The following is a 15,580-nucleotide window of genomic DNA, read 5'->3' as shown; positions in this document are numbered from 1 at the left end:
AGAATGGATCAAAGGAAACTACTCTCCATATTTTCTAATACCGAACTCTTGACCAATTATGGACCGAAGGTTCATAAACAAATTCATACTAATGCAACGCTTGAAGATGTTTACTCTCCGAGTTAATACCACAAATCTAAAAGGGAGACTACATGGCAACAATAAACCCTAAAGACGCCTACTTACATATCCCTATGAATAAAACACAAAAGTACTTGTGATTCCTGCATAATGGAATACATTACCAATTCAAGGTCCTGCCTTTGTGAATACCAGTGGTGCTGATTTTATTCCGAACGTGCCTAGCTGCGGGAGCGGCACAATTGAGAAGAGGAAATCTACGTTTACCCTTATCTGGATGACTGGCTTATAAGGGCACATTCAAAGCAAACCTGCCACAAGCCTGTTCAAGCAGCTATCCAAACACTACTAAGACTGGGTTTGTCCATAAACCACAAAAAATTTCAACAAAGCTAGAAAAGGAAAAAACATTCCTTGGTGTCGTTCGTATTGGAACACTAGCAAAAGCGTACCCCACGCAAAGCAGGATACCAGCAATACACCAGAAAACACTACCAGAGGGGTCAATCTTTGACAGGGTGGAAGGTCATGAAACTAATGGGCATAATGGCAGCATGTATCCCACTTATCCCGCATGCACGCTTACACATGGGCCCATTCCAAGAATGGCACACCAACAGCTGGTCCCAAGCCACAGAAAGGTGGTAGGATCTAGTGGTTATTACACAAAGGGTGCAAGCACAGATACAATGGTGGGCATCCAACATTTGTTCCCCAGAGCAATGTAACAGTGGTAGCTGGTATAATCCTGTTCTGTGTCATCTTAGTCTAAGCGCCAGGATGCCCGTTGGGTGACTGTGATAGCGCTATACAAGAACGCCTATACGTACATACATACAACAACATAGCATAGGGGAGACTTTTCAAAAACCCAACTCAATCTGTGGCAATCACCACAGACCCATCCCTCAACGGTTGAGGAGCACATTGCAACTAGCTGAAAGTACGGGGTCAATGGAACAAACCGGACTCCACAAAATTAATCAACTTCTTGGAGATGAAAACCGCCTTCCTGGCACTGAAATCCTTCAGAAACCCATTCAGGGGGAAGACTATCCTAATACAAACAATACAACAACCATGTTCAATCTGAACAAACTGGGAGGTACAGAGTCCTTTTTCCTCCCTCAGCAAACTGGCACAGGATATCTGTCATTAGCTCACAAGATCAATCTACAAACAGTAAATCTACCAGGAGTAGACCACATTACAGCAGACCAGCTGAGCAGACAGAACTGCTCCCACGAATTGGAGTTAAACAAACCATACAATACTGTTTCAGTCTCTGGGGGACACAATGATAGACCTGTTTGCAACAATGCAGAACAAAAAATGCTAGTGCTTTACCTCTGTTTCCACACCGCCTGTCGGAGGGAAATGCACTTTCACTCAACTGGTCATGGACATTTGCTTACGCCTTTCCACCAATACCCCTGATGCAAAGAGTGTTAAAAAAAAAAGCAAAGAAACCAGGAACAAATATGATCCTCATTGCCACTCGATGGCCAAGACAAACATGGTACCCAACCCTCCTATTCAAGGGGAAAAGGTTCAAGATCAAAGCAGACCAAGTCCTGCTAACAAGGCCAAATCTTTCACCCGGAACTGGCAATGCTGTACCTGGCAGCCTCGAGCCTGAGTACATAGAATTTAGCCACCTCAATATGCCGCTACGAACAATGGAAATTCTAAAGGAGGCAAGAGCAGTCTACAAGAAAATGCTATACAGCAAATTGGAAGCGATCTACCACCTGGTGCACCGTTAACAATAAGGTTGGTTCAATTAACACTTGGAATAGTAATTACATACCTGGCTGATCTCCTAGATAGCATCAAACTACTCCAGAATAAAGGTACACCTGTCTGCCATAGTCTCATACACAAGAGGTAAAACATGTAAAAGCTTCTTTACAAGACCAGTAATTAAAAGGTTTTAGAAGGAGCAAAAAGAATTGCTCCACCCCAGTACCTGCATGGAGCCTAAATACTGTACTATTGCAGCTTATGACTAAACCCTTCAAACCCATGCATACAGCGGACCTCCAGCACATTACTCTAAAAAAATGTTTCTCTTTGCTATCCTGTCCCTACGAAGAGTAAGTGAACTACCAGCTCTAACAATACAAGAACCGTGCTAACAAATCAACGATCAAGTAATCCTAAAGACAAACCCACATTTCTTACCAAAGGTGGTTTCAAAATATCACTACCGGTTTTCTTCAAAAATCAAAAGGGGGGTGGGTGGGGGGTGGGGGGGGGGGGGGGGGGAAGCCTCCATATCCTGGGTGTAAGGAGGGCATTGCTTTATTTGCAAAAAACTGAACCGATCCGGAAAACAAAACGTCACCTACGCTCATACCAACACAGGATCACCAGTCACAAAGGCAACTATTGCAAGATGGATAGTACAAACCATCCAATCCTGTTATGCCAATGCCAAAAAAGAACTAACAGTTCAGCCAACAGCCCACTCAACAAGAAAGAGGGGAGCAACCCTGGTTTTCACTGCAAATGTACCCATTGACTCTATTTGTGCAGCAGCAACATGGGCATCACCACACACGTTTACAAAGCATTATTGACTGCGTGGATATACAAATGAGTAAGGAAGCTCAAATCGGACAAAGGGTGCTTCAACACCCATTTGCAAAGTCTTCCTTTAACCACAGCCTCCTAAACACTGGAGAAACCACTACATAGTCTAATGCACAGCATGTGAATCCAGGAAAGGATTCCTGCTGCAAAACGAAAGGGTTACTTACCAGTAGGAGTAGTTTTGCAGCGTAAAATTTTTTTCTGGTTTCACATGCGTCCCACCTGGCCACCCCTACAAGGACAACAGGTGAGGAAGCAAAAGAATAAATCAGCTATTCAACAACCAGGTCCAGGACTACTAAATACTAAAAATTAGAAAAAAGAATCCGAAGATGGCTACCATGCACGTCTACCTCCAGGATACCGTCTGACACACCGGGACGTACCTGGCACCAAATGATGGGAGGCAGTGCCCAAAAAAAGACCATTCTGGACCCAACCACTAGATGGCGGAATATTGCACTGCATGTAAATCTAGAACATTCTTCAAGGTGCAAAACTATTCTACTGTTAATTAACCATTTTGTTACTTCATGACAGCCATTACTTTAAAGAAAGTACAACTTTATATTCTATAAACCTGTGAATTTACATGTGATGCAAACCAAGTTGCATTTAACCATTGATTTTCATGTTATTTTGTAGATAGACATGACCCTTACACAAATAGCGGCAAAATGGTGTGAAATTTTCAAAAACCTAAATATAACAGTAGAAATTACTTAATCTGAAGACTCAAGACTTAAATTAAAATAAAGCTTTGGAAAGCAAGTCTATTCTTGATATCTTTGGCATTAGTGTACATCATTTGAATCTAAAACATACTTTCTTTCCTTTTCACAAGCCTGCTCCTAATTGCTCTGTACATTTTTGATAGCGGAATTCAAGCAATACTGAAGACAAATTTCTTACACTGATCGGTTCCTGTGAAGCCAATTTCTAGTATGGAGTGTCACATCTTAAGCTTCTGATGAGTCTCCTCCTCGACGGGCTTTAATTTTGTTGCCTTTCTTGGAGCCCAACATCTGGCTATGGATGCCCGAAATTATGTATGCAAATTTTAAACCGCTTGCGTCGTGTAAATATTTCTTGAACAAAACCCTTTCTAGGTATCCGTTAAACTGTTTGGATCCTAGCCACTTTATCAAGAAGCCACTGTAGGGTCTTTTGCCACATGTTTCTCGGATTTGCTATTGCCCAGTGTTGGTATCTTTCAAAGATTCACATGCTTGAAGCATTCCCTGTTGTCGAAGTGGGAGTCCTGTGGTACTATAATTAATTAGTAATAAAAAAACATATCTTCGGCTATAATGGCCTTATGCCCTCAGGCTATTAAACTATCTATCCTTTTCCTTTTTTAAAAAGGACCAAACTTGAACTATATCCTATCAACTGCTAGCACCCTCTAGAACACTCCAAAGAGGATAAGTCCCTCAGATTTTCACTGCACGTTGATTGAAAGTCTTCCTAGTTTTCTCATATTTAAAAGCTTTATTCAACTGACAATTTAAAATGTCTGAGAGTAAAGTCTTTTCGTCGCTGCAAGATCTGTGGGGGGTGGAAAAAGACTGCATATGGATGAGCCTCTTAAAGATTGCCTCTACTGCCTTCATCTCCAGCATGAGAAGGTATTGCAAGATTTGCCTCACTTTCTCCTCCAAGACTTTTAGAGACGGGCTACTCATGGCTTCAGAAGACCAAAAGCTAGTAAACATCTGAGGAAGGTGATTCATCTGCAGACGTCAAGACATCCATCAAAACTTCTCATGTGCTCATAGCGTAGGAAGCTGGGCTCTTGTTGCAGTAACCCCACCCCTTTTTTTGGCCAGATTTCTGATGCACCAAGCCTTGATGTGCCCAGGGACCCTGCCAATCAGGTTCCCAGGGCCTGTTCCTTCCCAAAACAGTACCCTGTACCTCTAATTGGCACCTCTTTGGCCACATGCAAGTCCAATGTTAAAGGTACCAAGGGCACTGACCAGAGAAGGCCTCTAAGGGCTGCAACACACATTGTGCCACCCTTAAAGGTACTGTACCTACACACAGGCTGCATGTTTTTGTGCAAAGAAAGGTCAACATGACCCACATCAGTGGCGTGCCTCCAACCCACTGCCTATAGAATAGGTAAGACACCCCTCTAGCTGGGGGCACTATATCACTGAGGGTACAGTTGCATGAGCACTGTACCCCTAAGTGCAAGTCCATTCTTAGAAATTGTAAGTGCAGTAAAGCCATAAACTAGTATATGGTCTGGGAGTTTGTTATTACGAACTCCACAGCAGCATAATGGCTTTAGTGAATTCTGGGAAGTTTGGTATCAAACGTATCAGCATAATAAACCCACACTGATACCAGTGATAGATTTATTATACCATGCACTCGGAGGGCATCTTGGAGATGCCCCCTGAAGAGTGACCCGCCTCTGGTGGGTTCCCTGACTCGTAAACACAAGATCAGTTTCTGGACCCCTACGGTGGGAGCCTTTGCTTCCTGAGCCCAGAATCAAAGCCTTTCCTGGGCAGAGGTGGTCACCCCCATACCCCCACCCCCTGTCAACAGCCATTGGTGGCAGGGGAGCTTCATGACCCCCAGCCTCTCCTGCTATCAGGAGCAGGCCCCCTTCCTTTCTCTACTCCTTTCGGCAGGAAGACAGGTGGCAAAAATTTGAGCAGCCCAGGTGGTGTGCACACCTCTGCCAGCCCCACACCTCAGGTGGTGGAGGCGAGATAAAGCACACTCTTCAATGCCCGCCATCTCGGAAAGACCTCAGGACTTAATACTAACCCCTCAAAATTGGTCCTCTTTCCAGTGTGGGGACCAGGGGCATGGAACCAGGGCGGCACAGATGTCACACACGACCAAAGGCTTCAAATGTTTAGGAATTATTATTTCTCCATGTCAGAAGATCTCGTGGGCACACATTAATTCACTAATCACTAGACTTTGTGATGAGACTGCGATATGGTCCACTCACTGTATGGGTGCTCGGCGATATACATTGAAACTTACATTATTCGTGGTAAACAAACCACAAAAAATATATCTGCTACAGAACTTTCCGTATAGCATACCACGTACATGGTTTGCTCAAGTCCATGCTGTCCACAATAAGTTCTTATGGAACAGGTGGCGTGGAGTGCATGTACAAGCTCAACGTACTGTGGGGGATTCGCAGTAGCAGATGTGTATGCATGTTCTGTAGTAGGGGATCTGTGTATAGTCATAATCTAGTGAATAGTCCCGCCCATGTGCGCGGACCCCGGAGCAATCAAAAATAATCTCTAGTTGTCAAAAAATGCAGAACTGCACTAACACTTAAGAGGGAATTTAAAGACAGATAATGCAGCCTATATCCATAGGCTACACTGTCCAGTACTTCTACTAGAAATTCCACCAAAAACCCTCAACAGCACAGCCTGTCCAGATTTCTCCACAGAGAAAAACTTTCCTTTTTCAGCAAAACCCTCTGGAATGATAGAGAGGAAGGAATGGACAGACAAGCCCCATAGGCTGCCATATGTGACTCAAAACAGAATACTGTGCCTTTTAAGAGAACCTTCCAGAACTCTCTCAGTATCCCAGAATGCACAGCAGGTCCCTCTTACTTTCAGTTCTTTTTTCCGGCTCCTGCTAGCAGGACCCTGGAGCATTAGCTCTTTTTTTGAGCTTGTTTTATTCAATTTTTGTGATTTTGTGTTTTTGCAGCTTCACTCGACGTCTTTAGCTACATTCTGCTGTGTTTTTTTGGCAGAATTTCTGCAGTCTTCTTGTCTTGGTACTATTTCTGTCTGACAAGTGCTTTGTCTGCAGCTGAATTAAGGACCAAAGCTCACAGGGTTTATTTTCTGTGTTTGCCTGAGTCTTTTGACACCTGTCTTCTCTGTAATTTCTTTTGCAGGAGGGTTCGGCTCCCAGGTTTGGAGCAGAGGAGTTTAAAGGCATCTTCAGCCTCTGTGTAAGGAGAGGGTAGGTCCTTTACCGGGCCCCATGCTGTGACCTCTGGGGTTCTCCCCAGTAGGCGCACGTCTGAGCTATGTCACGGTTCCGGTCAGTGCCTCGCTGTCGTGGAGTGCCTCGCTGTCGTGGAGTGCCTCGCTGTCGTGGAGTGCCTCGCTGCCGTGGAGGCTCTCCATGGCGAGCGCCTCGCCGCCAATAGTTTCAACAACTGCAGACTTATTTATTTATTTTTTTTTTCCAGCTACACCAAACACAATTTTATAAATACCTCCAGCTGAGGCACACTCACTCAATTCACTCATTTGATACCTTGCCCAAATTTCACCCACTTGAGTGACGCCTGCTAATGGGCGACCTGGGCGCGCATAAGATCCGTCAGATCTAGCAGACATTGAGTACCCACGCTCTTACAACACTACATAAAACCAAAGGAGCATGGATAGAGGGCTTACCTGATTTGAAGGACGACTGGAAGGAGGCCCTGGCCAGCCCCCGTGGTGCGGTGGTCTCTACACGTTACCGCCTCATCCAATTCCAATATCTCCACTGTATATATTTTACATAATCCCGCCTGTCGAGGGTGGGAGTCATCCAGTCCCCCATGTGCCTTAGATGTGAGAGCGAAGAGGGAACCTTCTGCACAGTCTGGAGCTGTGGCACATTGCAATCATTCCTGGTGTAAGATTGCATCTTGTCTAGGCCAGGTTCTATTGTGGGACCTTCCATTTGACCCTAGGTTGTTCTACTTCACAGTACAGAAGGGATTGGCAGGAATAGTTATAAGAAACATCTTCTATTCTTACCCTCCATAATCGAGACCGTGCCTAATTATGGAATGGAACCTCTCCGACAGTCCGAGTGGAAGAAGGCCCTAGACAGATGCATGGGAGCAGGGATTGCAGTTTTCCAGGCCGGGGCTGTCTCAATAAGCATAGAAAAATATGGTCCCGCTGGGCGACTTACCAGGGCATAGATCTCCCCCCTTTACCACCTACAGACCCCTCAGAAGACTGCTTTTATATACAATAGACTATTGCGCAGCCTAGACAATGCAACTCTCTCGTCCGAGCATACACACATTCAGTTTTATTGTGCCCCTTGGAGTCTGAGACTACCTGTGCCATCCATTTTTTTTTTTCCATACGGAGGGTTCTGCAGGTGTTGCAGTTTATGTGTGTGTGTGTACGTATGTGTATATATATATATAGATAGATAGATAGATAAATACTGCCCGTTATGTACCATGAAAATTCAATTAAATGTTTATAAAGAAAATTAACACAAATATAGCAGGCACAAATATAGCAGGTTTCTCACAAGGAGCCTGACAATGTTGGCGTGCTAGGGTCATTTTTTTTTTTATTCAAATCTTTTTTAATTGAAGAATAAGAAAAAAAATGTTTGATTGCCTGAAGTGTCAACTAGTGTCTGAAATGGCCCATCTGGACCCAGGGTTCCTCACATACATCTGCAGGTTATACACCGATTTGTCTGCGTCTTTCCAGGTGCGTGATGGGTGTAGTATCCAACCTGTTCACCATACCCAGAGGAACTAGACGGGGTTCTCTGCTGTTCCACCTGTTTGTGCTCGCTGTGTAGCCACTGCCCCCCCCCCCCCACGGACCACAGGATTGATTGGTTTGCCGAAGTATCTGCTGGAGTTGCACTGTACGTGGACCTGGTGTTCTCAGGCCCGAGGTTACTGCAGATCTTGCAGGTTTTTGGTGAGATTTCTAGCTTTACTTGAACAGGACGAAGTGAAAAAAAATTCAGTCTGTGGTGTCCAAGGAAGAGTGGCATGGGCATCACAACTGACCCAGGCAATCCATGGTTTTCAGTATTTGGGAGGTCTAAATCTCCCCAGACCCAGCCACCGCTTGGTCTCATAATATTGGTCCTTTGGTGCCTCGGGTTAGCGAAGAAGTCAAGGCAGGGTCGCCTTTACCTTTGTCACTGCCGGGTCAGTCTGCCATCTTCAAGATGGTGTCTCTCCTGTGACTGTCTGCTTCAGAATTACCCGTACGGCTTCCCGTATTCGTGGCTCCGGCAAATGAATGCAGTCCTTAATCACTTCTTGGGGTGGTGGGGCAGGTGGTGGCACGGGGGGAGGAAGGAGGTTGGGGGATGGGTTTGGGGGCAGTGTGGTTTGCCGCACGTGTGCGGGAATAGCGGCTGCGGATGTACATTCTTGCTATGCTGCTGCCCTCCTCCTTAACATAAGTAGTGGTACAGTGACCAGGCCAATCCAGCATATGCTGTGGAGATGTGCAACAGTACTGGATTTTCTCTATAGTTATGTGGGGATGGATCACTTGGCCTCCGATTGACAGGGTGGCAATTCAAATCTGCTAAGACTGTCTGACAAACAGGCTTGTGGAGGGGATATTAACCCGGGAGACCCCGATGTGGCATGGCATTTTCTTGCATCAGAATACTTCTTTGCCAGGGTTCCAAGAATGGGACCTCATAGGCTTATCCACGCATGGAGACGTTATGAAGGGAACAGTGCTTAAATCCTTCCAGCAATTACTGGGCGGATACGAACTTCATTGTATCCAGTTCTAAAAGTACTTACAGTTCTGACCTACTTTGACCCCTTCTATTCGTAACATTGCAGACTTGCCGGAGTTCAGCCCACTTGATGGTAGACTGTTGATGGAGGATTTGTGTCCCCACAAGATCCGACAAATATATCAGACCCCAGTAACACATAGCCACAACACCCTGTCTGCGTTGTGAATGGCTTTTGAGGGAGACATTGAAGACTTGAAGGACTGTGACTGGTCCAAAGCTTTGGCGGCCCGCACTGCCTCTATTTCGTCGTTTAACCGCCTGATCCAATTTAAATACCTGCATAGGGCCTACTATACTAGGCACTGCCTATGGCGCATGAGTGTGATATTCTCCAGGGGGCTTCCACTGTGGCAAGGAGGCAGGGACCTTCCTCCACACGTACTGGACTACACTGTAGCCCTTTTATAACTGAGCTCTGGCCAGGTTGTTGTCGTTGGGAGATCCTCTCAAGCCCATACTGGTTCTCCTTCAAAGCACAGAGGCGATCGAAGGGACTCAATATAAACTACTTCCTGTTTTTGGGGCGAACACTGGCTAAGCGTGATAATACCCAATACTGGAAGACTGAGTTCCTCCGGTGGGTGGGGGTGGCTATGCATAGCTGTATGGGGATGGAGATAGCAGTTTTCAGGCGAGAGGCTGTCCCCAAAAGCATGTAAAGATCTGGAAGCGCTGGGCAGAGTATTGCTGTATTGCCTTCCGTGCGACCCGTGGAAGCCTTCCTCGAGATGGCAGTACAATTGTATCGTTCTACCGCATAGGAGAGGCCCTCGTTTGCAAGACTCATGTAGCCATGGGCATAAATGATGTATGGGGTTTTTGAAGCTGTTCTGTCTGTGCTGGTTTATAGGGTAATGTAACACTGGTATCATTAAGGATTGTTGCAGTGATGATTCACTTTTCCGGAGGTCATGCAGGCCTGATGGGCTAAAAACAAATTGCAATAAAATTTGTTAAATAGGCCATTGGGACAAAATCATTTTACAAGATATCGGTTGGCGAACGGCTACATGTTCACTACCCTATTCACCAATGTAGTACAGTGCTTCAGTGCCAAAATGTGACAGCACTGTTAAAGGTCCTATACCAACTAGCTGAACCTATTCCTAAAAAGCGATTTAAACCAAGACTTAATCTTTTTTATGACCTAGTTCTGTACTTTCATCTACCCTACTGATTTCCGCTCTTTACTGTGATCTGCAGTCTTTTGAGGAGGTACTGTTTATGGCCTGTCTTGAGCCAATCCAAAAAAGACTGGGTAGAGGGCCAGGAACAAATGTCACCACACAATGTTATGGAGTTAACAGACTCCTGTACATATAAGGAACAGTCTCATTCAAGTGATTGTCGGGTGTGGCTTCGATGCAGGAGAGAAGTCAGACTGGCATATTTGCTGCTGTGGAAGTCGAAGGGGGCAGTAAGCAGAGCAGCAAGGGTGTCCCTAATTATGGTCTGGTGAATTCATTTATTTTTACTTTTCTCAATCTTAGTACTTTCATGCAATGCGATATTAATTTGTGATTTCTGGTTCTTAATAATTTTTCTACTTGTATACATTACTATAAATCCATACAGCACAATGTAAAATTGGAAATTGTAATACTCATTGAAATATGAAGGAATTGGAGGTTAAAAATTAAGTTGGTATCCTTAGCTTGATTCGTGGCAGCAGCGCAAGTACAGCAAATAGAATCTGGTATGAACTATTGGTGGTCTCAATTGAAGTATTGGTATGCACCAATAGAGGTGGGCAGAGTACGGGGGGCAACCCGAAAGGAAGGAAATAAAAAAAATTAAAAATTGGAATACTAAAACTGACTGAGTGGGTCTTTTGTAAAACTACACTCTGCCCGCCTTTCCGCATTCAAGGTGCTCTGCTTTCCCATTCAATTCAGGGAATCAACACACACATTCCCCGTGTCTCCAACCATTGGACACCCTGATGAGGTATTTGTTTTGGTAATAGATTTGTGACTGCAGTATCCAGGTGTGTAAAACTTTTAACAGTAAATAGTTTTGTCCTCTTGGTTTTATGTACCTTGTTCTAGTCATTTTGTGTTGAAATTTTTGAAAGATGTTAATATTCTGTTATCTACTTCCAGACAGATTATGACTTGGTGGACTATCTGAACGAGCTGAGGGAGGGGTGCCTAGAAGCTTACACTGGGATTATCCAGGGCCTTAAAGGAGATCAAGAGAATGTGCACCGTGAGTAATCGAATTGGCAGTATTGCCGGCATGCAGAGTTTTGGCTCCCTGTTTGTGTGTAAGGTCCTTGGATGTTTTGCGGAAACCCTTCCATCCCACCGCCAACCAAGATGGGTGGGAATTGGATCAAAGATGCAGATTATTTCTGGTCACTAAGGCACTGTCTCTAGCACTGAACTCTTCATCCACAAGTCTTCATTTTCAGGTTGCAGGTTTGTGTTAAAAAGGAACAAAACACTAACCGTCTGAATTCATTACATTTTCACCCAGAAATCCAGTACTGGTAACGGTCTGTATTGACTAAGATGGCATTAGTCATTGTTTGAAAGTGCATTATGAGTAGTGGCAGATATGCATTTACCTTTGGCAATAATGCCACTAATGCGCCTAAGGGCTCAGGACAGGTCTTAGAAAAGTATTCCCATGCTCAATCCTTGGTAGCTTGTCTGCGAGCTGGCTTAACTTCAAAGACGGGTATGTAAAGCTTTTAAACCCACTAATTTAGTAAATAAGACAAAACAATAAAAAAACAGCAAATTATAAAAATAGGGATTATTTTTCTTTAAAAGGACACGAACAGGAAAGAAAGCACTGTAGGGAACCAAAGATTAATTTTTAAGAATTAGTCACTTTCTTGTGCTTAGAAACAAATAGTGCCGCTCTTGGTTGCCTCCGTCACTGACCAATTCACATTTAGCAATTGTTTCTCACCAGATGTCGTGCAGCCTCCTCCAGTAGGCGTAATCCTGTTAGGAACTCCTTTCTGAAGTTCCTCCTGCAGGTCTAAATTGTCCAAAGCACAATCCAAGGGTTTGGAATCTCCAAGAGGGTCCTTGAAAGTTTGGGACATAAGTTCCCAGAATCCACTTGGGCAAAACCCTTACAAATCCACTGGTAGTACTCCAGGCTGAGGATTTTTTGTGATGGTCTGTTGACCTGTAGCTTGCAGGAAGTCCGCTCTTTGGCCCTTTTGAAGCAGGTTTGATCCATAGGTCTTTAGTTTCTGGTGGTGCAAAAGGTTCAATCTCCAGAGTGCAGGGCCTACGAAAGCACATCAAACTCCTCTGTGTGGGCCCTTCCGTTTCTTCTTTGGTTTCAAAAACAAGATCTGAGAGGCACTGCCCCTCTCAGATACTTATTCAGTGTTCTCTGGGGTTAAGCAGGAGTCCAATAAGGTGCAAGGCAACACCCCAGAGCATGACCACTTCCTCCAAAGTATGGTACAGTGATAACCCAGAAAGCACTATTCCTCCAATTCAATATGTCAGAATTTTCAGCGAAGAGAGCAGAACTAACTAACAACCTGCTCACAAGATGGCTTGATCAGTATAGGTCTTCTCCCTTACATCTCTGAATTTCTCCTTAATTACCCCTTCTGGCTGTAGAGCAGAGGGGAAAGGTGTAAATAAACTGCTTTCTCTAACTTCTCTCCTCCTTCCCTTGAAGAGCATTTACAACCCCTCCCCCTGACTCTGGCATTCCTATACCTAGCAACCTTTCCTACCAGAAAGGTTTCCTAACCCTAGGGGTCATTTATCACCTTTAAAGCAGCCAGGCTAATCTACTTAACTCTTACCAGGGCAGAGCAATAGAAGGCAGAATTTTGTCTTACAACTTGTCTGTACATTTTAGAATACATTCAACAATACCATATAGTTGCATTTATCATTACCATTCTACTGAGTTATTTAATCCTAGTTTGATGGCTTTTCTTTCTCCAGTTACTAATCCCCCCCCCCCCCCCCCCCCCCCCCCCCCCCCCCGGCATTTAAAAACCCTATAAGGATTCTCCACCAGTACTAGTCGGCAAAATGTTGGGGATGCCCAGGGTGACTTTGCAGCCGTCATCCTGTGTATTACAGATGCTGAAGATGGTCCTTACACCTACCTTGGGCAAAAAGGGTTTTTATTGCTACTCTGCAATGTAATTTGGACAGACATTTTCCTGTAGTGCTGAGTCCTCCTTAAGCCGTTTTTTTGTTTTTCTTGTTCATCCATCCATTGCCATGTAACCTTTTTAGAGTAAACGGTGTACTAGAAATATTTAATGACCACATTCTTGAACATGCTTTTTAATTTGTGAGTTCTGTGGTGATGTGTCAACTGACTTTAATTTTCATACTCTGCAGCGGATGTGATGCTCGTGCAGCCCAGAGTGGAGTTTATTTTGTCTTTTATTGATCACATTGCTGGAGATGAAGACCACACTGATGGAGTTGTTGCCTGTGGAGCGGGATTAATAGGGTAAGTGAAACCTCACGTGTAGCAGGTCAACTTCTGTGTAATCCGTAGGAACAGTTCAGAATGTGGGTACATGCAAAGAGGAATTAGTTGTACATTAATGGCAGTTTGCATGCCAGCTTCATCCAAGAAAGTTCTGAAACTGCATGTGCTTAAGGATGTGGGCAGATCTGTATGAGCACACTTTCATCTCTTAAGGAGACATTAAGATATTTGTAGTTTAAACTTTGCTTTCAAGTGGAAATCTGCAGAGTGAAGTTTGATTACTGGACTATTACAGAGTGTCATTAACTTACTGTAACGATTTTGTGGAGAAGGTGATTGTGGTTTGCCTACTAGTTGTTTCTGGTAAAGTTGACGAAGCTGGTTTGAGTAAGTCCTTGCTCCTGCATGTGTAATAGGTTGTTCGAGGCATATGAGCTGCAGAATATATACTTGTGCATAGATCGCCATCTGGTGTTGGGCTCGGATGTTTGCACTTTGTTGTATTGGAAGAAGTTTTGTAGTCACGAGATAGGGGACTCCTCCTTGGGACGATAGTGCGCATGGGCATTGACTCCATCCTCCGATTTTATTTCTGCCATCTGGTTTGGATGTAAATTGCTGCGCTCCAGGTCGTTGTCTGTCTTGATCACCCCCCTTCCCCCCTTGATGCGCAATCCCTCACCACTTGACGGTATTGTTTCGATTCCGTTCTCCTTCGACACACAACCAAAAAATTCATCAAGACCTTCGATTCTGGTCATCGATGTGGGCCGTTGGGCATATTTGCGCCATCAGGCCTTGTAGTCAATGGAAAGAATTCCATTTAAAAAATGCCCCCTGTGTGGTGCTAAATTCTCACACCCCTGTCTCCACGAGGTCTGTAACCTTTGCCTTTCTCCAGAATCCGAGGACAAAGACTGCGAGGCCTGTGCTTCCTTCAGATCAAAGAAAACCATATGTGATTGCCGGGCTAGACGTCACGTTATGTCTCAACTACCACTGCTCCGGACAAAATCTTCGATACAGGTCAGATGTTCCAGAAGAACAAGAACAGGAGGATGAAGACATCTGCGTCACCGAGGCCAACTAGTCAGATGCCGAGGATCCGACTGTCACTCCAAGTCAACGGATCGGGAGTACAAAGATTGAGACCCCTGCCCCATCTAAAATCAAAGATAAGGCTCGTATATCAACTTTGCCTTCCGGCTCCGGTCCACAGAGAATACTTCCGAGGCCCTGCCCTCGGGCCCGGCTCTGAAGTCCAAAGAAAAACAGGACCAAGCCAGCCACGTATCAGTACTGAGAAACAATCCCCTGCACTGAAACAAAAGCCGACCACAGTGCCACGCGGAATCAGCACCGAAGACTGCTTTGGTACAGAGCCTTTCGGCACTGAAACGGAGGACAATCCCTCAACCAAAAACTCCATAAATCTTCGGAGCCGAAAAAGATTTAGGACTTCCAACTCCACCAAAGCATAAGGAGACCAAGACCCCTCCCAAGGCTAGAGAGACTAAACCAAAGCACCACTCTGAACCAAAAATTTCAATGCCAAAAAAGACAATGGCTCAAAAGAACGGTTTCAACCAGATCTATTGGATCAGAAACAAAAAACCCTACACATTGACCCGGTTACAGTTCATGTTGCAACAATACCGCCTACACCTAAAAGGAAATTGGACGTCCTAATTCACCTGAGGTACCCTTAAAGAGGAGACATAGGAACTTCACCTTTCAGACCTTCCTCTCCATCTCCAAATCTTCAAACTATTCCACTCTCAAGAACACTCCACTGCTTCCTTCACCTACACCACAACATGAGGATGATTTTGGGGATGAAGAACCACAAGGGGATGAGGACATGCTTAGTATCCCACCACCTGACCTGTGGGACGATTATAATGTCCCAGATGTACCTGAACCAGACTTCTACCCATCT

The 15,580-nt window shown here is 44.7% G+C and overlaps 1 protein-coding gene across 1 annotated transcript in view; it reads left to right on the top strand.

The window, feature by feature from the left end:
- Positions 1-15,580, top strand: part of KPNB1 (karyopherin subunit beta 1) — a 142,518-nt gene that overhangs the window by 83,598 nt on the left and 43,340 nt on the right. Inside the window, exons 19-20 of the mRNA XM_086924307.1 lie at positions 11,310-11,415; positions 13,545-13,659. Coding sequence (XP_086780433.1) covers positions 11,310-11,415; positions 13,545-13,659 — 221 coding nt within the window. The remainder of the gene's footprint in view (positions 1-11,309; positions 11,416-13,544; positions 13,660-15,580) is intronic.

This window comes from Lissotriton vulgaris, chromosome 5 (assembly GCF_964263255.1).
Source record: "Lissotriton vulgaris chromosome 5, aLisVul1.2, whole genome shotgun sequence".
NCBI lineage: Eukaryota > Metazoa > Chordata > Amphibia > Caudata > Salamandridae > Lissotriton > Lissotriton vulgaris.
The sequence above is the reverse complement of the archived record's forward strand: the minus strand, read 5'-3'. Positions and strand labels throughout refer to the sequence as shown.